The 22,104-nt window shown below is 40.3% G+C and overlaps 1 protein-coding gene across 1 annotated transcript; it reads right to left on the reverse strand.

Annotated features, from left to right (window-relative positions):
• Window positions 1–738: 738 nt before the first annotated feature.
• Window positions 739–21,585, reverse strand: slc30a7 (solute carrier family 30 member 7). Its single transcript, XM_046857541.1, has 11 exons — window positions 21,436–21,585; window positions 20,862–20,963; window positions 18,833–18,946; window positions 17,458–17,545; window positions 17,207–17,336; window positions 12,380–12,583; window positions 11,871–11,921; window positions 10,548–10,683; window positions 3,022–3,112; window positions 2,735–2,884; window positions 739–1,658 (listed from the first exon to the last, which is right to left on the reverse strand). The coding sequence occupies exons 1-11, from the start codon at window positions 21,513–21,515 to the stop codon at window positions 1,611–1,613; spliced, it is 1,194 nt and encodes a 397-aa protein (XP_046713497.1). The 5' UTR covers window positions 21,516–21,585; the 3' UTR covers window positions 739–1,610.
• Window positions 21,586–22,104: the final 519 nt, after the last annotated feature.

Consider the following 22,104-nt stretch of genomic DNA (forward strand, 5'->3'; position numbering starts at 1 on the left):
GAATTCTTGGCACACGTCTCTACTTGTGATTTTCTAACAAAATTTTGTTGACTTGCTGTTTCCCTAAAATATTAACATTTTATATTTATATATTGCATTTGCTTAGACACCCCCCTTTTTCCAACCGGGCAGCTACGGGGTTAGGAGTCTTTCTCATGGGCACAGGAACGGCTTGGATTTAAACTCACGACTTTCAGGTCCAAAGTCCAACACTGTAACCACTAATCCGGATTAATTTGAAAACGGCGTTTTCGTCCACACTTTGTTTCCCAAAAGTTGCTTATCCTCAATGAAACACTGTGCTTCAACCTGCATCATAATTTCCACCGCCCGTTTCTTTACTATCCGGCTCTTTGTAATATTGTGTTGCAGAATGTTGAGGAAAGGCACAGACACGTGACTAAAAACGGACGGAAAAGCTAAAACGGAGAGAAAGATATGCGTTTCCAAAACGAAACCATATTAGTGTGGACATGGACTAAGCTGCCACCTCCCACTTCTCCAGAGAGTGGCGTAGAATTACGTCATTCTAAGTCAGAGTTTGAGCAGTTAAAGGTTATAAGGAGTTTTGTCAAGACCCCAGCATTTGCAACGTATGGGATTTGAACTCACAACCTTTCAATCCAAATTCCAACACCTTAAACACTGAGCTATCGCTTTCCTCAAAGCAAAATGATCATTCGAGTGTGCGCACTTCGGATTTCGATTTTGTTTTCTCAGTAATCCATGTGAACAGTGTTTGATAGTAATGATTTTATTCCATCAAATGCAAAAAATAAAAATAAAATCAGATGCCGAGATAATTTATTGAATTGCACAAATGTACTGGCCAGTGGCGCAGATTATTATTTTTTTAAATCCAGACGGGCAATTAAATTATGGACTTCACATATTAGTGGCTCATCAGATCCGTTTGTGGATGAATAAAGCTGGTGTTTCATTCATGACGCAGAGATCTGAGAAATAGATCAGTGAATCGATCAGAGAACACTGCAGTTTAAAAAAAAAAAAGGCAAAGGAATGTTAAAAGGCCCTATAAGCGATGTCGGATGAACGAGACATGTGGGAGATTGTCCGAGAGATCCACCAGGGGGGGGGAAGGCACTTAAGAGAACAAAGTGTGATTCTGAATTGAAGTATTGAAGTGCGGGATAACGCGAGTGACCGACGCCTGCAGCTGAAAAGCCGTCAGACCGCAGAGAAAATACTATGACGATTCACTTTACATACTGCTGGAGGCTTTTCCTTCTTAAGCAAATACAAAATTAAAACCTCATTCCTTACTGTAATGAGGACGAGACACCAAATACAGATCAAAGTCTTTAAGGGATATTAAAAAAACAAAGAATTAGGAATATGGACAGCTCTTGACCAGGGGCTCCCAATGTAGCCTTCAAGCTGTTTGGTTTTCCTGGGAAGAGTCAGTGTACCGTACTGCACTGCACTTCGGCCGCTCAGGATTTGTCCGACTGGGTGATAACGGTGTCGAAAAACCCCAGAAAAATTACAAAAAGGGGCAAAAAAGAGAGAAGAGGGCAGGTTTGGTGATGAGCTTTTGGTAGCAGCACAGAGGGCTTTGGTCCCAGGAATCCTGAATTAGGGATTAACTCCTACATGGCTGCCACATCGATCTGAACATACAGCTGCCTTACTCCAGCCTGGAGACACAAACACGGTCAAAAAGTGTGTATACGCCTCTTTATACAGTACAATCAAATATTAAATCCCATAATAATCTTATTCAGTGTTGCTATGATGATCAAGTTAGTCATCATAAATAAATGGACCTCACGGTTGTTATTTAAAATACTGCTTAAAATGCATTTCTCTTTTCTTTTTTAAACCAGATCAGGTTTTATTTAGGTGTTTCTCATCACGTTTACATACGTCCCTCAGTGCACTACAGCACCTCCAGTTCTCAGTACAGCGACATGACTACACTGAAAAACCTTCTCATACCACTCTTTTTCTTTCATTCATTCTTTCTTCCATCCTTCCCTCATTTGTTTACCTTCCTTCCTTATCTTCATACCTTCCTTCCTTTCTTACCTAACTTTTCTTTTTTACCTTTCCTTCTTCCTTTTCTTATCTGTTCTTTCACCTCTATCCATCCTTCCTTCATTTGTGTACCTTCCTTCCTTTTCTTACTTACCTTTCCTTCCTTCCTTTTCTTTCCTACCTTCCTTTCTTACCTTTCTTCCCTCCTTTATTTCGTTTTATTTCTTCCTTTTACATTCTTCCTTTCTTCATTTTCCTTACCTTTCCTTCCTTTCATTCTTTACCTTTCCTTCAATTGTTCCCTTTCTTCTTCCACTCTTTCTTCCCCTCCTTCTTTCTTTCTTTCTTTCTTTCTTTCTTTCTTTCTTTCTTTCTTTCTTTCCTCCCTCCTTCTTTCTTCCCCATCTTCCTTCTTTTTCTTCCCTCTTCCTTCTTTCTTCCTTCCTTTCTTTCTTATCCTCCCTCCCTCCCTCTCCTGGCTTGTATGTTTTGAAATAGTTGAATAACACTGTGATGTGATGAATATTATCTTACCATACAACAAAAATGTCAAATGTACACCAGGACTGAATCTACAACTCTGACTCTTACCCCCCAACACACACACACACACACACACACACACACACACACACACACACACACACACACACACACACATATATATGAAATGTATAGATAAAGTTTGAATCTGCTGAACTGGTTATCAGCGCCTCCATCACGTTCTCTCTCTCACCTGTGTGAAAATGTTGTGCGTCTGACTGAGGATCCATCGTGAATCAGCGTCTGGTGCCACGAGGAGTTTCAAGGTACCGATGTAGACGTCTGTACACAGTGTCCAGAAATGCGTCTCCTGCAAGTTATACACACCCTGCAGCTGCTGCACCTGCACAGACAACCACGAGAAACCACCGCTAATGATTAAGAGGAAGCAGAAAGACTGGAAGGCAGCTGTTCTGGCCATTCTAGGGTTTAACATCTGCCAGCCGGTTTTCTCACAAAGCGAAAAGAAGCAGCACTCACTCTCTGATAGCACTCTGGGAGGGTGTTGTCGAGTGCAGGTGGAGTTCGCTGCATCAGGATCCCGATGGATTCTCTCAGCAAAGGAACCACACTGTGGAGGACAAGATTCCAATTAATTTGACTCTGCACAAACATATGAGACTTCATTTCAAAAAGCCAGTGGTGTTTCAATAGAGCCAAGTCCGACCGAAGCAGTCACAGGCCCGGGCTGATTTTTTCGCAAGAACCAGATGACCAGTGATTGAAAGCAATGACAGACCACGCTGCTGCTCATGACGTGGTCAGCATAGCTAGCATGTGACCTCATAGCTGGCGTGGCCATGCTATCCTAAACCACACACGGCCCTGTTTTCCTCTCCGAGCTCTGTGGAGATCATCTACTGTAGCATGATCTTCATTGCTCTCCCCTTTTCTGAACCCTCAAACCTCGACCACGAACGCATCTGGGAACCATTAGAGGGTTTCTAGGCTTGGCCTACTTTTTTCTCCCCTCATCTTTTTGGTTTTACCCCCCTTTTCACTCAAACACTGCTTCATCCTTCACACAGCTTTCAGGGTAAGCAGTCGCCTAGGGCAGAGATCTACTTCTTCATCATCATCATTTCCACAAATGTCCTACTGCATCATCATAATTTCCTCAAATGCAGTCAATCCAGACAATTCCTTACGAATCTGCAGTAAACAGACATGTTTACCTACCCCCTCGGTAAACAACTTTTTTCATCGTTCGGACGATTGCGGCTAATGGCTCAAACCAACTCAAGGACCATTAGCGGTTATGTGGAGATCTTCTGTAATCTATAAGACTTCACGAGCTCAGCAGTTCTTCCAAGTAACCTCTCTGCGGTGAAATAATATTACAGAAGTGTTTTCATTTTTGCACAAGTAAGCATTCTGTTTTAGACCTCTATTAGGGTTTACCAGGGGTTGGGCGAGTGCGCAAAAATCCGTCCTGGTACTTTAAAGACTACGCAATGTGCTTTATTATACTTCAAATATTTCCTGATAATAAAAATTGCATTAAAAAAAAAGGGTGTATATACATTATACAGACAAATTTATTGGGACACCTGATTTCTCCAGCCATATGTGGCTTTCAGTGGTGAGCAGAAAGAAATGTATTTGGTTACTGTACTTGAGTAGCTTTTTTCACGTATCTGTACTTTACTGACGTATTTCCATTTGGGAAGACTTTTACTTTACTCTATTTCAAAGACTTTTTACTCAACTACATTTTGCAAAATCAATCATTTTTATCATTTATTTATGAGGATAAAAACTTAACTGATCAAATCACGCAGCAATCCATATTTGCTCATCACCAACATACAGTTCAGTTATTTCAACAGCAAGTAGAACATTTAGAGTGGAATAAATGATGGAAGAAACTCCAGACTCTTAACTCACAACACCTGGTGCCTTATTTGTATTTGAGTAGTTGAAAAGAAGGTTTTGGGCTCATGATCATTTAAATAGAAATCAGTGTTTGACTCGTTAATATCATTCTATTAATAGATCGGTGTTGAGAGTAACAGATTCTTTTCACATAAACGGAGTTGATTAAGCAAAAAAAAATCATGTGACTGAAATGATAATAGGAACATTATTCACTTTATGTCTCTTTACAACAGGTTTACTGGCAGAGCTATTTTGTGTATTTGTCTTGCACTGTTTGCACACGATGCACTTTATGTGGCGAGGACACTTACTAGTCCTTCGCCCTGTGTTTTCTGTTTTTGTGATTGTTGTTTGTATGTAGCACCAGGGTTCAGGAGGAACGTTGTTTCATTTCACTGTGTACTGCGTCAGCTATATTTGGTTGAAATGACAATAAAAGCTTTTTGACTTGACTCTTGACTTGATTATAACCATAATAAAATCATAGTTCTTTGGATACTTAAGATACATTTGAAGGTAAATACTTTTGGACTTTTTTTATTTCTTTCTCAAGTATACGGTTTGTGTACTCTCTTAAACTGCTATCCCAAAGTTGAAGGCAAATAATTGTCTTTGGATGTGGGAGGAGCATAACATTTTTCTCTTCACTTGAACCTGTTCTAGCACAACAATACAAAAGATATGGTTAAGTGGATATGGGTTGGAGTGAAAGATCTAGTGGTGTGCTATAGAGCTCTAAACTCAACCCTATTGAACACCTTGGAATTAAATGTCCACACAAGCGCACACACACACGTTCCAACAAGAGTGGAGAGTAATTATAAACAGCGAATGGAGATTAAATGTAAAATGGGATGTTGAAAAACTGCATGTAATTCTTGTGGTCAGGTGACCACACACTTTTGTCCATAGTGTAATCATCGATTCGTTCTGTTGGCACGTCTATAGTATGGAACACACCAAGTACATAGATTAGGAGTAGCAGCTGTATGAAAACCCTGAGCTTATTAGTAACTTCCTTAAAAATGTCCAACAGAAGAAGAAAAGAGAAAAGAAAGCGAGAGAACAACGGTTTATAGCTGCTATAAAAAGAGCATGAACTAGTTGCGTTTGTTACATTCCTAAACGTTTCATGTGTAACTATAACTGGATAAAAAGTCAATAATCTTTTGGTATTTTGGTACTATAAAACATCACAGAAATGAATCGCTGGATATTGGTCTAGAAAAGCACAAAACTGAATGAGTTGTTCTATTCCCATGCCACTATTACCCATGAATGATGGAATTCTTTATATACAACGCAGAATCTTGGCGCGTCGCTTGAGCCCCGCTTTCTTCATGCATTAAAAATGAAAACAGGAAAGTGCCTCATGAGAGGACCTGAGTTCTGACATCATAGTATTGTTCCAAGCTTCCTGTGCTTGTAGATGAGTCACTGTTCTGCATCACACACTCATGTCATGTTGCTCCCCAAAGAGCTTTCTCAGACGGACAGACAGACGTACTGTGTCAACCTGGTGACGGTTTTCTTGCTATATGAAACATCCGACAACTTTTCCCTTTATTCAATATTCTGTATTTATTCACAAAATATTACTATTTTCCCTTGTAAACTTTTTTCAGATATTTATATGAAATGTTAATTTATGTAGTGCCACTTGTTTTTTTTCCCCTCAAAAGAAAAACAAATTTTTCGTTCATATATATATTTTTTCTTTTAAAGCCAGTGATTTATCGTAATTTCCGGACTATAAAGCGCACCCATATATAAGACGCACCCAATGAATTTTACAAATATTTTAATTTTTAACATAAATAAGCCGCACCTGTCTATAAGTCTACACTAATGTACTTTACACAGGCTTTAATGAAAGACACGTTACACACGGTGTAACGGGTGAAATATGTTGCGCTTCCTTTAGCAGCAAAGCAGCATTTTGGGAATAGCCTGCCACTGCATTTTTCCAGAATTACTGCGTGTGTGTAAGACTGAGGAATATATCCTTATTATTTTCTGATACTGATTTCTATGTTTCTTTGACTAACCCATAACTCTGTTGCCAAGAAAAATTAAAAAGCACAAGTTTTGGAAACCTGTCTGTGCTTATATGATTTTTGTTGCAACTGGAGTTAGCGAGCTATCCCTTCACCCAGACTCAACGTGTTACAATGGCTTGTATCTAAACAGTAGCTGACCAAGAAAGTCATTGTTCACTGTCTTCCTCCTTCCTTTCACAACTATTTCTCTCGGGAGTTTATCTTTTGGCATCGTCGCGTGTTTAAAAATCATCCGGTGAAAGCTTTTCTCCCGATGCCGTGCAGCTCAGAACACAGGTGAGGTGCGTTTTTTCGTTTCCGTTCGGAAATTTCATTGGTCTAATATTATGGGGTTCAGTTTTTTGGCTTGAAGTTTGTGAAACCGGGAAAAACCCAGGAAAAATTCATAAATTAGCCGCTTCGTTGTTTAAGCCGCGGGGTTCAAAACGTAGGAAAAAAGAAGCGGCTTATAGTCCGAAAAATACGGTAGCTTTTTCTCTCAGATGCTGCAAGACCCATGAACACAACACAAGGGTCATGAAAAAAGCATTGAAGAGAAGGGATGGCCTTGCTGCGGCTTTAGATTTAAATATAATAGAAATTTTAGACATTTGAACATAACATTTAAGTATTTTAATCTTATTTATTATGGTTTGGATGGAAGACTGGATTATTTTCAGCCTTTGCCTTTTTTTTTCTTTTGTGCAAAGTCTACTACAAATCTAACAAACATGTTGAGAGCCTAAAAATAAAGACCCCTTCTGTGAAATCTCTGAAACTGAGGCCTTGTTTTTTTTATATACATTTCTTTTTAAAGGAGGGAGCGCTAGAGATTATAAGTGCAGCCTTGAACATGGTCATTAGCTAAAGCTGAACGAGCTGGAAACTGAAACTTTTCAAAAAGATCCAGTTGGGGAGCCTGTCATTAGAGAAACCAGAGCTGTTGCTGGCATCGAGCGACGTGTGGTGTGCTTATCTCGTCCAACCGTGAACACTTCCCACAACAGACATATCCAGACCCTCCCAAAGATCTCGCTGATGTAAACATCCAGCATGTCTGTGTGTAAATCTCAGCTGAAAGAGATGTATTCTTTGCAACAGGTTCTCAACCCTCCCTCAAAGGAAGGCTTGTTGGGTATTCCCAAAAAAAAAGAAAACCTTTTACACGCTCACACACTAACTTCACTGAGGCACTGCTAAATACCTCACCTCTGATCACAGCTAAAATAAATCCGTCCTCATGGGCTAGGCTTAGCACAAATGTTAATTTATGTTAATATTCCTCCCTCTGGTCAATCGTCGGGCTTAAGGGCGAGGGCTTAAAGCAGTTAAGCAGCATTTTGGAAATATCAGGGTCATAACAGCAAGCGCTTTCTGCATGCACACAAAGCTTCTGCTATATAGACAGCCTAAATACTTCCTCGCTCCCGTTTTTAATCCAAGCCTCGTCAGTTGCTCATGGTTAAGGTCTTAAAACAAAATACGAGCCTGCTGATCTCCTGCAGCTGGAAAATGCGTGCTTCAGCCCTCCAATCACCAGCGTGTCCATCTTACAGTCCAACGACTGAGACCACAGGCATTCCCGCTAAGCCGTTACATTGCATGACCTCCCTGAACGAACTTCAGACGATGCCAAAGAACCAATCAGCCAAACCAAACCAAAGACAAGCAATGATGGGTTTAGAGGAGTTTTAGAGGTTCGATGACTTTTAAGAATGTCCAAGTTTTTCCTGAACTTTTAAACATTTTCTCTTTTACAAGATCAGTGTTTCAGTGTGATCAATCAAATATACAAATAATTAGACAATAATGATGGAATGCCTATGCCCGCTAAAGAAATAATACTCCTTTTTCATAGCTTATACAGAATGTTAGAAAGTTAAGCAGCAAGTGAAACGAAGTGTGTTGGAAAAATGGCACACGTTAGGATCATGGCAAACACAAGTATCTAAGGAACTTTGGCAATACCAACTTGGATGGCTAGACAACTGGAACAAAGCATGTCAAACATAGCGGGTCTCAGTGAGATGTTCCTGGAATAAAGGTTCAAGGAAGGAGAACCGATGAGCCATGACTCACTGACATGTGTGAGGAGCAAAGGATAGCCCATCTGATCCAATTCCACAAGTTGCTGAAAATTTTACTGCTGCCACTGATCACACAAAGTCCAAACATTTTGCTGTGTATGCGGCTGGGTAGCAACAGATCGGTCGGAGTGCCCATGCTGACCCCCCTCCATTGCCAAAAGTTCCTACAGTGGGCATGTGAGCATCAGCACAGGGCCATACAGCAATGAAGGAGGATGGTCTGGTCTGATTAAACCCATCTCCTCTTATATCATGTAGCCAGACAAAGAAAAAAAAAAAAAGAACTGTAGACTTTTCACATGTTCTCCTGGGAAACCATAGATCCTAGAATTTGTATTGATGTTACTTTGACTATCACAGCCCTTCATGGCAACAGCAGTCCCTCATGGCACTGGCCTCTTTCAGAAAGATAAAGTTCCCTGGCACACTGCAAAAACTGTTCAGGAATTGACTATGACAATTGGGGAATGCGAGATACTACATCACACCTCTTGCAAAAGTCTGGAAAATATTATATTAGGTACTATAACAATGTTTACAATAATAATCGCAGTACATATGACTTCATAAAAGCCAGTAAGAACGTTTCCCAGCATGACCATGTTAAAGCAGGTCTGCCTCATTATGGAACCTTGCACCTTTTTCTTATTACAGAGCCGAGCTTTAATCAGCAGCTCAGACTGTGCAATAGTTTTAGTCTCCTCTTAACGCTGGACCTGCATAGAAGTATCTCTCATTCACAGTCCAGTCTTCACATCGTAAACAGGAACAGCAGGAGGAGCAGGAGGCTTTGTATGTATTGTCAAGCAACTGATCCGCTCGTTGCGACTGAAGAGAGAGGAACTTCAAGAAGAAGAAGAAAAAAAATAAATGAATGAAATCGGGTCTCATTGACGCAGAGCCCCCGTTTTTCTTTTGAGATCAAGGAAAGAGAAGGGAAAATCCATCTTAAAAAGATGTCTTTGTTCTCAAATTTTTAAAGTACATAGTCATAGATCACGGCCACATTCCACAGAGGGGAGAAGAAAAGCCTCAAACATAGGGAAACAGTGAAGACGAGAGATGCAGGAGGGTATTTAGCGCAAGTTGTGCGTTTGGCAATTGACGCCCACCCTACTTCCTGTAATGCCACAATATGCGTGTGTACTGCTTCAAGCATTTACAGCTTTCTCAGAATTTGAACTGGAAGTGACTGTGGCTTTAGAATCATGACAAAAAGAAATTTGCATGGTGCAAAACTTGGAGTATTGGCACTATAAAGAAAAATGTGTATATTATTATTTGTATATTATATATAATAATATAATAATTGATATTTATATTATAATAATTAATATATAACTGAATTTTTTTTTTTATATATAATCACACACACACACACACACACACACACACACACACACACACACACACACACACTACATAATGTGTATACACACCCATTACTTATACATTTTTGTGTGTGTGTGTGTATGATTTATTTACTACTATATACTATATTACTATATAACACTATAATACGATTACTTGAATTCCATTCGATACTTGGTCTCCTTTAGCAGTTAAAAGAAGCTAAAAGAATAGAACACGAAGACAGATGTTGGCTTTACCACTTGGGGGAAACACCAGGCTCCACCCTATGTACCACAATCGTTCAGCTCAGTGTGTATCTGTGTGCGGTTGTGGTCAATTCCTCCTCGGTCAACTCCACCCAAAACCCAGAGCAACACCTCAGGCTAAGCAGACTGTGCTTCACTGTAACCATCACACATGCATGTGCACACAGCCGTGAGGTTAATAATTAAGCGTTGAGTAAATAAATGGATGTATGGAAGAGAGGGAAGTCTGCCTGTGTCCCTGTATATGTCTGTATCCATGTGTATTTGTGTGAGTCTGTCTACATGTATGTCTCGAAATATGTGACTGCTGCTTGTGTGTGCAGCTTCCTGTATTTTTGCACGTGTTCACTGCTCAGTGTCTGCTTGTGTGTGTGTGTTCCCACCTGACACCTATGAGAAGGGCGATGAGCATGGAGCAGATTGGATCAGCGATCATCAGGTCGTACTTCTGCATGAGGAAGGCCGAGATGATGACGCCGATGCTTCCCAACGTATCGGCGACGATGTGGAGAAAAACTCCTGCAGGAGGTTAAACACAGCTGCTTCACATTACTCGCATCTAATCACTTACACACACACACACGCATATCGCTTGTGTCCTCCTGAACACGGTGTTAAATTCAAACCAGTTCTCACACCAAAAAAAAAAGTTATTTTTGGCTGGGGGCTGCAGCCGAGTGGATGTTTGTTTAGTGAACTGTGACGCAGAATAAAAGCCATGGGGTCGGCGTTTTCGTTTCTAGAAATAGCGTGGGTCAGATGGAGTCAGGCGAAGGGTTCGCATCGGTACTCCCAAAAATGGCAGCCATTCAGACACCTTGCAGGCAGGAAGAGGTCCACGTGCACTGGCAACTAACAGCAAATAAACGGTCGAAGTGTGTGGTGAAAGAACGAGGTGGTTGTGATAGCACAATGACCCCTTTTTTTATAAAAAAAAAAAAAAGTTTCCCTTGAACACGTCATGACTGAGGCTGCTTTCAGGTTCCCAGAACACGCAACCACACAACCCTAAATGAAGTGGAAAGCTCATCCAAGTGCAGTGAAAGCACAAACAAAGGAGGAAAAAAAAAAAAGGAATGCTAAGAACCTTAAAAAGCAGTGACACCCAAAAAGAATCTTGGAGAGGGTTTGAGAATCGTTTCATCACAAGGCCGAGATGTGAAAAGGTGAAAAGGTCTCAGAACCCAAAAACAGGGTAACCTTTTGCACTGTCTCCTCCTCCCTGTATTTCCCCTGAGTGGGCCTCCCATAGGATCCATTTTCGGTGTGTGTGTGCGCCAGGTTAAAAGGGGACACACTCACTTTCTCTTCTTTGCTCATTTTTCCCACAGAGCCTCACACAAAGAGCTTTAAAGTGACAGCGCTCCTGCGCTCTCTCAGATGTCAACGTTAACCCGGTTAGTCCTTGGAGGGTCGAAGGTCAGCCTAAGGGCTGGTCTGACCCATCACCTTACCACAAATAAAACTCAATCAACTAATCACATCTAGCGATAATGAAGGTGTCACATGACGATGAAGCACTTTTCACTGCCCAGTGTGTTTTTTTTTTCTTTTCCACGCGAGCTAACAAAACAAGCAATGCCACGGTCCGAGGCACGACCGTTAGAAACGCAAATATTTTCATAGAGGGTGGGAAAAAAAGTGGCACACAGAACAGTACAGACAGGACTCGTGCACCATCTAGTGGACTGAAAGGGAAGTTTTACCTTGTAAGATCTGTTTGTTGGAGCCTTTCTCTGGCCTGAGCAAGGGATCATCTAAAAAAACAGAACAAAAAAGACATGAATTATGCAAGTTTACAAATGTACCCCCCTCAAAAAATGAACGAATCTGTAGCATTACATTAGTCTACACGCTTCATTATTGTGAAGCGGTAAATAATCACTAATTACATCTCACTGGCTTGCAAGTCACATGCAGCATTTTTCAGCACCCTTCAGATTCAGAAACTTCAGATTCAGATGATTTTAGAATTAGTATCATGAAAAGAAAAAAGCGATGTGCCGTCCTCTAGTGCCAACTGAACCTTTCATGGCAAACCTTTTAAAAGAAACAGACAACGAAAAAAGAAAAACGTCTGCAGCACAACTTCACCGAGCCAGAACAAGAAGATGCAATGCAATGAAGAGGATTGTTACTGAAAATGAAATTTTTCTTAGAAATTTGATTAATCCCATAATCAAACAACTTGAGAAAAAACAGATCTGGATTTTACCGTGGCAGTGAGGGCCTTCGTGTGAATGGCCGTGTCCATGATCGTGACTGTGTCCGTGTTCATGTCCGTGATCGTGACTGTGTCCGTGATCATGTCCGTGATCGTGTCCGTGTCCGTGCTTGGAATCGTGGCTGTGCCCGTGTCCGCCGTGGCCGTGTCCGTGGCCCACACTTCCATTAAAAAGAGAGTGGCTGTGCCCATGACCTACACAGAGACAAATCCAACCTTTTTAAACGTGCTTATTGGAATACTAAATACTAAATAAACATGACAGTGGTGATTACAGCAGAACGTCAATATTTTCCTATAATAAGTCCTACAGTGTTTTAACCCAGCCATTAGGGAGGCACAAGCCAGTGCACTCTTAGTGCCGGTCCCAAACCTGGATAAATGGGGAGGGTTGCGTTGGGAAGGGCATCCAACGTAAAACATGTGTTAAATCAAATATCGAGGCCCGGGTTACCAACGACCACCACAGGTATCGTTATCCAACAGGGTAGCAGTGGAAATTGGGCTACTGTTGGCCGAAGGAGGAGAAGGAGAGGAGGAAGACATCTACAGAGACGGCAGGAAAAGAATAAGTGTAGGAGAGTGGAGGTTTGGGTTGGTACTTTAAATGCTGGTACTATGACTGGTAAAGGGAGAGAGGTAGCTGATATGATGGAGAGGAGAAAGGTAGATATGTTGTGTTCAGGAGACCAAGTGGAAAGGGAGTAAGACCAGGAAAATTGGAGGGGGGGGTTTAAACTGTTCTATCATGGTGTGGATGGAAAGAGAAATGGTGTAGGGGTGATTCTGAAGGAAGAGTACAGTAAGAGTGTAGTGAAGGTGAAGAGAGTTTCTGACAGAGTGATGAACGTGAAGCTGGAAGTTGAAGGGATGATGATAAATGTCATCAGTGCCTATGCTCCACAAGTGGGTTGTGAGATGGAGGAGAAGAATAAATTCTGGAGTGAATTAGATGAAGTGGTAGATGGTGTACATAGAAATGAACGATTGGTGATTGGGGCAGACTTTAATGGGCATGTAGGTGAAGGGAACAGAGGTGATGAGGAGGTGATGGGTAGGTATGGTTTTAAGGAGAGGAATGTAGAAGGGCAGATGGTGGTAGATTTTGCTAAAAGGATGGAAATGGCAGTGGTGAACACGTATTTTAAGAAGAAGGAGGATCATAAGGTGACATATGAGTGGAGGAAGGTGCACACAGGTGGACTATGTTCTATGTAGGAGATGCAACCTGAAGGAGATTGGAGACTGTAAGGTGTTGGCAGGGGACAGTGTAGCTAGACAGCATCGGATGGTGGTCTGTAGATGGTTTTGGAGGTGAAGAAGAGGAGGAGAGTGAGGACTGAAAGAAGAATAAGATGGTGGAAACTGAAGGAGGAAGAGTGTAGTGTGAGGTTCAGGGAAGAGGTCAGACAGGGGCTCAGTGGTGGTGAAGAGGTGCTGGATGATTGGGAAACTACTGCAGGAGTGATGAGGGAGGCAGCTAGAAAAGTACTTGGTGTGACATCTGGAAATAGAAAGGAAGACAAAGAGACGTGGTGGTGGAATGAGGAAGTGCAGGAGAGCATAAGGAGAAAGAGGTTGGCAAAACAGAAGTGGGATAGACAGAGTGATGAGAAAAGTAGGCAGGAGTACAAGGAGATGCGGCGAAAGCCAAGGAAAAGGCATACGAGAAGCTGTATGAGAGGTTGAACACTAAGGAAGGAGAAAAGGATTTATACCGATTGGCCAGGCAGAGAGACCGAGCTGGGAAGGATGTGTTGCAAGTTAGAGCAATAAAGGATGGAGAGGGAAATGTGTTGACTAGTGAGGAGAGTGTGTTGAGAAGGTGGAGGGAGTATTTTGAGCAGCTGATGAACGAGGAAAATGAGAGAGAGAATGTTGGACGATGTGGAGTTAGTTAAGCAGGAGGTGGATAGGATTAGTAAGGAGGAAGTGAGAGCAGCGATTAAGAGGATGAGGAGTGGAAAGTCAGTTGGACCAGATGACATACCGGTAAAAGCATGGAGATGTTTAGGAGAGATGGCAGTGGAGTTTTTAACCAGATTGTTCAACAAGATTTTGGAAGGTGAGAAGATGCCTGAGGAATGGAGAAGGAGTGTGCTGGTACCAATCTTTAAGAATAAGGGAGATGTACAGACCTGCAGTAACTACAGGGGAATTAAGTTGATCAGTCACACCATGAAGTTATGGGAAAGAGTAGTGGAAGCCAGGCTGAGAGAAGAGGTGACCATCTGTGAGCAACAGTATGGCTTCATGCCGAGGAAGAGCACCATAGACGCATTATTTGCCTTGAGAATGTTGATGGAGAAGTATAGAGAAGGACAGAAGGAATTGCTTTGAGTGTTTGTGGATTTAGAGAAAGGGTACGAGAGAGTGCGAAGAGAGGAGTTGTGGTATTGTATGAGGAAGTCTGTATGTGTCAGAGAAGTATGTGAGGGTGGTGCAGGACATGTATGAGGACAGTGTGACAGCAGTGAAGTGTGCAGTAGGAACGACAGACTGGTTCAAGGTGAAGGTTGGACTGCATCAAGGATCGGCCCTGAGCCCTTTCCTGTTTGCGGTGGTGATGGACAGGTTGACGGACAAGGTCTGATAAGAGTCTCCTGGACTATGATGTTTGCGGATGATATTGTGATTTGTGGTGAGAGTAGGGAGCAGGTTGGGAAGAACCTGAAGAGGTGGAGGTACACGCTGGAGAAAAGGGGAATGAAAGTCAGTAGGATTAAGACAGAGTACATGTGCGTAAATGAGAGGGAGGGCAGTGGAGTGGTGCGGTTGCAGAGACAAGAGGTGGAGAAGGTGGAGGAGTTCAGGTACCGGGGGTCAACAGTGCAAAGTAATGGCGAGTGTGTTAGAGACGTGAAGAAAAGAGTGCAGGCAGGGTGGAGTGGGTGGAGAAGAGTGATAGCAGGATTGATTTGTGATAGAAGAGTATCTGCAAGAATGAAAGGAAAGTTTATAGGACTGTGGTGAGACCTGCGATGTTGTATGGGTTAGAGACAGTGGCATTGAGTAAAAGGCAAGCGGAGGAGCTGGAGGTAGCAGAGCTGAAGATGTTGAGGTTTTCGTTAGGAGTGACGACAATGGACAGGATTAGAAATAAGTTTATTAGAGGGACAGCGCATGTAGGACGTTTTGCTGACAAGGTGAGTGAGGCGTGATTGAGATGGTTTGGACATGTGCAGAGGAGGGACGAGTTATATTGGTAGAAGAATGCTGAGGATGGAGCCACCAGGTAGGAGGAAAAAGAAGGAAAAGAAGGCCAAGGAGCAGGTTCATGGATGTGGTGAGGGAAGACATGCAGGTAGTTGGTGTGAAAGAGGCAGATGTAGAGGACAGGGGGGTATGGAGACAGATGATCCGCTGTGGTGACCCCTAATGGGAGCAGCCGAAAGAAGAAGTAGTCCTACAGTGTTTTATTCTCCTAAACACAACTAATTGCCAGTGGCTAAAAATAATTTTTATAAATTCAAATACTAGAACACACTTTTCTCCATTTATAGTCACATTGGCTGTGTCTGTAAAACCGATTGGTTTCTGTAAAGACTTAAAAAAAAAATCCCAAAAAAAAAAAAACAGTTGCTCTTTGTCTCTCGCTCTCTCAAACAAAAAAAATGCAGTTTGTCAGGTTACTGTGAAACTGTAAAATGTAGACTCCTTTCATAAATGTATAGAAAAATTCTAATTAAAATAACATTGAAATCTAAAGAATTGGTCCCTATAAAAACTAATTTTATATATATATATATATATATATATATATATATATATATATATATATATATATATATATATATATATATATATATATATATATATATATATATATATAGTCATTATTGTGTGTGTGTGTCTCTCAAAAACAATAAAGACTCTGTGAGTGTGTGTGTGTGTCTCTCAAAAACAATAAAGACTCTGTGAGTGTGTGTGTGTGTCTGTGTGTGTGTCTCTCAAAAACAATAAAGACTCTGTGAGTGTGTGTGTGTCTCTAAAACAACAAAGACTATGTTTAATAGGCAATGTAAGTTGGTAAAAAAAAAAAAACCTTCTCCACGTCGGGTTTAATTTATCACCTGAAATCCAAACATTCCGATCGCTATGCTGAATATGAGAGGAACGCGGCACAGAAAAGCAAAACCCCTCCGAGCATGTGCACTCCGTCTGTGGTGGACGTTTTTGAAAAGGCAGGAAGTTTCCCAGTGATAGTGTTGTATTGTATCTTTAAGCAGTTGCACTTGTTCTGAATGCACTTTGTTTTTATGAAAGAACATATTTAATTTTACAATCTTTCAGCAGGCCAGAGGGCCTGTACATTATTATTTAATGTACACATGAGTGCATTAAAGTTAAACATTTAAGTTTGAATTTTAATTAATTTTATCCTGTGCATTGTCGCAATGTGCTATAAATAAATATTTTCATAATTTGTAATTGATTTATTCTTTGAAACTTTAATATTAATTTATGCAATTGAAATGCCTTGATTTTAGTAAGGTTAGTACACAGTCATAGACATAAATGCAATGGTAATAATAATTGGCATCATTTCTTTCGGTGTTTCGGTTTTCGGCCTTGCTTTCCTCTTTTTCGGCCCAGAATTTTCATTTCAGTGCATCCCTAAAATAAATATTATATATATATATATATAGTCATTATTGTGTGTGTGTGTGTGTGTGTGTGTGTGTGTGTCTCTCTCAAAAAACAATAAAGACTCTGTGAGTGTGTGTGTGTCTGTGTGTGTGTCTCTAAAAACAACAAAGACTATGTTTAATAGGCAATGTAAGTTGGTAAAAAAAAAACAAAAAAAAACAAAAGTACCTTCTCCACCATGAGAATGTCCGTGTCCTCCATGCTGGAACACGAAGACGCCGACGAGGTTGACGAGAAGCCCTGCAATGGACACAGGCAGCAAACGCTCGTGATGTACATCCGGAGGTTCTAACGCTCTCTGTGAAATGAGCAAGAACAAGATTTAATCAGGCAACAGCAACAAGTCAACACATCAGGTGAGATTAAAAAAACAAACAAAAAAAAGACAAAAGAAAAATAAATGCAGGTCCTGCACTCACCTCCACTCCTTCAGAGAAAATAAAAAAAGCAGTGAAGATGAGGAAGAGGCCGTTGACGAAACCCGCCAGCACTTCTGCTCTCACATAACTGCAAGGCATGTGATTAAGGCATGTGATTTTAAAAACTAAGCCACTGCACAATAATGCCTTTATACTGAACTCTATATACAGTCTGGTGCAAACTTTTGCACACCTTGAAGACATGATAAAGACAAATGTCATCTGTTCCAACAAGATATTTAGGTTTCAAATCAGGAATAATTACTGGAATACATTTCAATGATACATGATATAAATTGCGATATATAAGGGTGTTACATAATGCTAAATAACCACCAGCAAAACATGTTTCATTGTTTTATGATGTCCATAATGCACAAATATATTTTAAACTTTTAAAATTTATTTTGAGTTTGGAAATACTATTTTTTTTTTTTTCAAGCAAAACAAAAAATGTATAACTATGAGGTACATTATCGCTATCAAAAACATTTCTTGATGTCGCGCAGGTTTTCGTTGAGTCGTGATCACACTCCATAATTCTCCATTAAAATCTACTTTAATATCATTTGTACTGTGAGTTACAAAGTACTGCACATGCATGTCTATGGTACCACTGCACACTTTATATAAGCACTATTGCATAGTTTTTCCTTATATCCTTTATAATTTATGTCAAAGGCTTGTTGGGAAAATTCAGATTAGGAATTTCATTGTATGATTTCCTGTAGATACACGAAAAAAACAAAAGATTTGACTTTTCCAGCCATATGCGTTTTTTCTACAAACTGTTACCACAATGGTGGTAGTGCAAAATTATAATGGTTGCATTAAACTGAAATAAAAATCACATGAACTAGGAGACCCAAACCTTTTCCAGCATGACAAAACCCCTGTACGCAAAGTCAACTCTATGAAGAGTGGAAGCTCGAGTGGGCCGCTATAGAGCTCTGACCTCTACCCTACTGAACACCCAGACCTCCTCACCTCACCTAGATCAGTACCTGACTTTACTAAAACCCTTTAGGCTGAATGGGATGGTATAATTAAGTGTCCACAAACTTCCATATACTGTATGATAAACTTTTGGATCTTGAAAGCTAGCAAGCTTATTTTGGATGGGTATGTCTCTTTCCCCAGCTTACACAGAAGGCTAGTTTCTGCCTGTTTTCTGCACAAGAGCAGAAGCACAGCTCGTTATAAAGGTTCGTCATTTTCCAGGGTCTTGAAAAATGTGGGAAAAATAATGCTCGCATAAAGACGTAAATAAACGCACAATATTTGAGCTTAAAAAAGTTAGAGTTTTTCAAAAGTTCTTAAATCTTTTTAACAAGATAAAGCCGATCAGATGTTCCATCAGGGTGTGAGCGCTTACCCGTATGAGAAGGAGTCGTTGGACCTCCACCGTGAAATCACTGACGCTGCGAGACCTGCCAGAAGTGCTGTGCAGTCGAAAAACATGTGGAAGGAATCTGATATCAGCCCTAAACTGGTATGGAGGAGAGGCGGAGAGAAGCAGAGCACTGATGAGTTTTAGAAAAATATAGAGATTAAAATATTTGTAATGAAGGCAAATAAAAGTCCTTAATTAATAAATCCTTAAGACATTTCATTAATACAAACAAATTAAACCAGTACTTTTATTTCTCTGGACAGTTTGGACAGATAGATTTGCTATAAACTGTAAACACAACAAAATTAGTTCCCAAACAGTGTAAAATGTAGTGGAGTGGATCACTGATGCTTTTAAACTTTTAGGAAGTGAAGCAGATCCTGACAACAGTACAGTATAATGTTCTGAAGCATATTTAAAGTCAAAACCTGTCTGCCTCTGCCAGAAGGTTATTATTTGGCACACAGATACAAATTTCAATAACAACAAACCTGATTGAAAAGCTGTGACCTGAACTGAAGACATGTCTGTCCACATGTAAATTGCTAGAATTCTTCTCATACACCTTTAGTCATTTTATTTGATGTCTCTCCAGCTCACATCACAGCTGTTGAGTGAGCAGGTTCCTTGACTCAACGCTAATATGTAAAACAACCAACGTTCAACATTATTCCCAGTTACCAAGTACAGTAATCCCCCGTTTATCGCGATGGTTACGGTCCAAAAAGAGCCCACAATTAACGAAAAAACGTGATAAACGGACCCCAACCCCAAAAATGCTATTTTATGTATACATTTTATTAACATATAAACATTGTACTTCATTTTATAATTATTAAATATATTATATATATATATATATATTATAATGTATATAATAAATGTCATTATTTTTTGGTCTATAGTGCTCTCTGCAAGAGACCGGGAAAATCAGCGTGGCAAATGCAATTCCGTGATAAACCAGGGGCGCGAGATTCTAAACGCAGTAAAGCAGGGGATTACTGTACTTATCACCGTAGATCCAATCAACCAATCACCAACTTTCTCAATAATCAATCACTGATCACAAGATCACAATCAACCCCTTTGGTCTTTTACTGAGCGCTATTATTCCCAACAACTCAACACAACACTGCTATTCCAGGTAATACTGATCATAATAAACAATCATTATTTTTCCAACTAATCACTATCAATCCCTATGACCTTTTGCTGATCACTATTATTCCCAGCAAACAATCACTATTATTCAAACAACTAAATCACCATCAATCCTTGCAACCCTTCTCTGATCACTATTCTTTCAAACAACCAATCAACATTAATAACCATGACCCTTAACTGGTCACGTTATTGAAACAACTAATTACCATAAATCCTTACACGCTTCCTCCGATCACTATAATTCCAAACAACCAATCATTAATCATTATTATTCCCTGCAACCAATCACTATTATTCACAACAATCACCAATCATCGTTCTGCAATGCACATGTGACAAATAAAAACCCTGTGGTTCTGTCAACAAAGAATTTCTTTTCACTAGAAATAAATCTTTTCTCTTGAATGTGATTTTGACAATAGGACTGAATATGCAGAACAGCCGGTAATAGCTGAGCATGTATTGTGTAGAAGAGCAGAAAACTGTACTGTTCTCGAGGGCACGTGCTTTGTTTGGCTGATCCCTTATCGGAGTTCAGAAATGTGGCAGCTCTAGTAAAAACATAACAAAAGCTGAAGTCTTATCACACTTGGGCTTGGTTTATAAACACACAAGGAGACAAATAAGCAGCCGGGGCAGTCAGGATTCCTTTGAGGCAAAGGTTTTGCACAAGTAAAGTGTCTATTTCACAATCAGGAACAATAGCCGTGAGCTGTGAGCAGTGATCTCGGATCCTGCAGTCTTTAGACCTACGTGGCACATCTGAGCTCACGGTGACGTTTGTTTGGTTCCCTCTTAGCTAATCTGCTAGCTTCATGGCAGTAACCTCCCACCCCAATACACTTACCTGTTACTCCATATGCCGTACATTAACTCCACAAAGGCAAAAGACAGATTGAGGCACAGGAAGAAAAATAAATTCCGAGATGTCTTGTCAGCCAGGATGGATCTGAAGGCAGGGAATGAAAAAGAATGGTGTATTTTGTCTTAGCTTATCCGTGTCAATGAATCTCTAGACTTTATATCAGATTAAAATGTGCTCAAAATCCCTAAAAGAAAATTACATCTCATCTGTATAAATTGTATAAACCATCAATAAAACCTAACGCACCCTGTCTACAAACCACTCCAGCTGAAATCACTGATATCTCAGTGTGTGTGTACATGGCTAGTTAGCTAAGCTAGCGTTCAAAGTTACAAATCTGACCTGTTAAATAAATGTCCTCAAAACTGTCATCATCAACATTATTATTCATTTAAAGCATAATAACAGGGTGAGACATTAAATTTAGCCAAAATGTCTTTATTATCCATCGCTTCCTGTATCAAACTTCCCAACCTAGAGGATTAGCATGCTAACTGTTTAGCCTCTTAGCTTCTCAGTTCCATTCAAAATAAAAAAGCAGTTTTGAGATGATTACCTGAACCAGCCAGAGAGCTTGAGGAGCAGGTTGAACTTGGCAGGTTTATATTCGTCATCTTTAATGGATAAAGGTAACATCTTAGTTCAGACAGCACCAACACCTGCAGCTCCGGTGTTCCTTCAACTGTTATTACGGGAGAGAAGAGGAAGGGGGGGGGAGTAAGTGACGTAATCACGCTGACATCCGGGTGTCAAATTGGCAATTAAAGCAAATTATAATGTACTAATTAATTACACTGTTACATCATACAGTGCTGTATACTACACTACTACATCATACAGTACTGTATACTACACTACATCATACAGTACTGTATACTACACTACATCATAGAGTACTGAATACTTCACTACTACATCATACAGTACTGTATACTACACTACTACATCATACAAAACTGTATACTACACTACTATATCATAGAGTACTGTATACTACACTACATCATACAGTACTGAATACTAAACTACTACATCATACAAAACTGTATACTACACTACTATATCATAGAGTACTGTATACTACACTACTACATCATACAGTACTGAATACTAAACTACTACATCATACAAAACTGTATACTACACTACTATATCATAGAGTACTGTATACTACACTACTACATCATACAGTACTGAATACTAAACTACTACATCACACAGTACT

This window comes from Silurus meridionalis, chromosome 9 (genome assembly GCF_014805685.1).
Source record: "Silurus meridionalis isolate SWU-2019-XX chromosome 9, ASM1480568v1, whole genome shotgun sequence".
NCBI classification, from domain to species: Eukaryota; Metazoa; Chordata; class Actinopteri; order Siluriformes; family Siluridae; genus Silurus; species Silurus meridionalis.

Bases quoted from the DNA above. Each gene is read 5' to 3' on its own strand.
- slc30a7 (XM_046857541.1), bottom strand. From the start codon at position 21,515: ATGTTACCTTTATCCATTAAAGATGACGAATATAAACCTGCCAAGTTC. The intron at 20,964-21,435 runs GTAATCATCTCA...CCCTGCCTTCAG, and splicing joins AAGCTCTCTGGCTGGTTCAG to ATCCATCCTGGCTGACAAGA. The intron at 3,113-10,547 runs GTGGGAACACAC...TGTCCTCCACAG, and splicing joins GCCCTTCTCATAGGTGTCAG to TGTGGTTCCTTTGCTGAGAG.